Source organism: Crocodylus porosus, unplaced genomic scaffold (assembly GCF_001723895.1).
Source record: "Crocodylus porosus isolate Cpor-Errol unplaced genomic scaffold, CroPor_comp1, whole genome shotgun sequence".
Classification (NCBI taxonomy): domain Eukaryota; kingdom Metazoa; phylum Chordata; order Crocodylia; family Crocodylidae; genus Crocodylus; species Crocodylus porosus.
Window position 1 is genome coordinate 291,356 of NW_017728943.1, and position 1,579 is coordinate 292,934.

Sequence of the window (1,579 nt, forward strand, 5' to 3'; positions counted from 1 at the left end):
GTCATAGAAGGAAATGAGATTGGTCAAGCAAGACCTACCCACAACAAACCTGTGCTGGCTATCCCCCAGGATGTTGGCGATGGCCAGTCCTTAGGGATGGCCTCTTTAATAAACTTCTCTAAGATCTTCCCTAGGATAGAAGTCAGGCTGACGGGATCAGATCATAGCCCAGCAAAGAGAACACCTGGCTGATAACACTGAGTAGCCCAGGCACAAATCAGGGACTGTGGTTGACAACCATGGCTGTGGTGGCTCTCTGCCTCCAGATCCCTCCCTTTCTAGCCCATCTCACCTGACCAGGTCCATTCCCAGCAGAGCCTCCTCCTCTCCAACAGGCTCCTTGGTCCACACACCTTCATTCCCAATGCAGACCCCATGCTCATTGGCTCCCATCTCTGCTCCCCACAGCCAAGCCGGGCGGCTCAGGATGATCGCATGGGTCTTCTCTGTTTGGTCAACCTCAATGTATGTACACTAGAGAAAGGATGGGGGAGAGGCCGGTTGGCAAACTGGACAGCAAGACATGCTTTTTCCCTGGTCCAGGGGCCCAGATGCCCCCAATGCAGCATCCCCCGTTCTTCCCCAGCACTTGTTGTTCCTGGCACATGGACCACTCACCTGCACCTTGGTCCCACTGGAGTAGGCTGCAGCAGGGAAGTAGACGACTTCCTGGACCTCATTACTGGGCCGGTCTGAATTTTTGCCAAAGATCACAGCCTGGGAGGCGGTGGCTGGAGGGAGGGCCACGAAGCAGTCACAGGAGGAGGGCGCAGGGGGGATGTGCTCAGCCATCCTAGCCAAGTGGGGAAGAGACAAGGCAAGTCAAAGCTATGCTAGTGAAAACTTGTCCCTGCAGGAAGTGCATCTCAGCTGGTGCCCCCACCCTCTGCCATAGCCAGCCAGCTGCTTCCTGACCATGGAGCAGCCAGCGGGAGCCACCTGTGCCAGCAACCGCAAGGGGGGAGAAATACATCCTCTGCCACCGAGGTCCAGGGTGTATCCTGCCCTTTTCTCTTGACAAACTCACCCGCCAGGCCCTCTTCCCAGGGACCCCAAGACAGGACCGTGGGGTGGGCAAGCTCCTGGGCCCTGGCAAGTCCACAGCCAACTCAGCTGGGGCCTTTAAAGAAGAGGACCCCAAGGTCACTCTCCCCCACGATCCCCACCCAACCCCTTCTGCGGTTCTGGCTACGGGCACCCCAGCCCCGGTGCTGCTGTCCGCAAGCCAAGCTCGCCCCAGGAGGGCCGCGGGAAGGGGCGGCCTGGGGCTCCCACCCGGCCGAAGCAGGCCCCTGGCAGCTACCCCCACGCCGACAGCCTGGCCAAACCGGCGCCAGCTGCTGAGCAGGGAGCCTGAGCTCCGGCTGCCCGCAGCGCCAGGGGCCGGGGGCCAGGGGTTGCGGGCGGACTCCAGCCTCCAGCACCTGTGCAGCCCGCTCCGCTCCGCCCCAGCCCCGCGGCCCCCGGCGCCGCCGCTTCAACCCGCTGCGGCCGGCGACGGCGGCGCCCTGTGGCCGGAGGCTGCCAAGGCACAAGCCCGGAGAGGAAAGGGGAAGGGGCAGGACGCGCGAGGGCCTTC

At 62.4% G+C, this 1,579-nt stretch overlaps 1 protein-coding gene across 3 annotated transcripts in view; it reads right to left on the bottom strand.

The window, feature by feature from the left end:
* SCRN2 (secernin 2) overlaps nucleotides 1-1,541 on the bottom strand; it is a 7,502-nt gene extending 5,961 nt beyond the window's left edge. Inside the window, exons 1-3 of one of the 3 annotated variants that reach the window (XM_019548348.1) lie at nucleotides 1,425-1,541; nucleotides 619-793; nucleotides 293-474 (exon numbers count right to left, since the gene is read on the bottom strand). In XM_019548348.1, coding sequence (XP_019403893.1) covers nucleotides 293-474; nucleotides 619-792 — 356 coding nt within the window. In that variant the 5' untranslated portion in view covers nucleotide 793; nucleotides 1,425-1,541. Of the gene's footprint in view, nucleotides 1-292; nucleotides 475-618; nucleotides 794-939; nucleotides 949-1,424 lie in introns of those variants that run through there. The other 2 variants (XM_019548349.1, XM_019548346.1) reach the window with 2 other exon arrangements.
* Nucleotides 1,542-1,579: the final 38 nt, after the last annotated feature.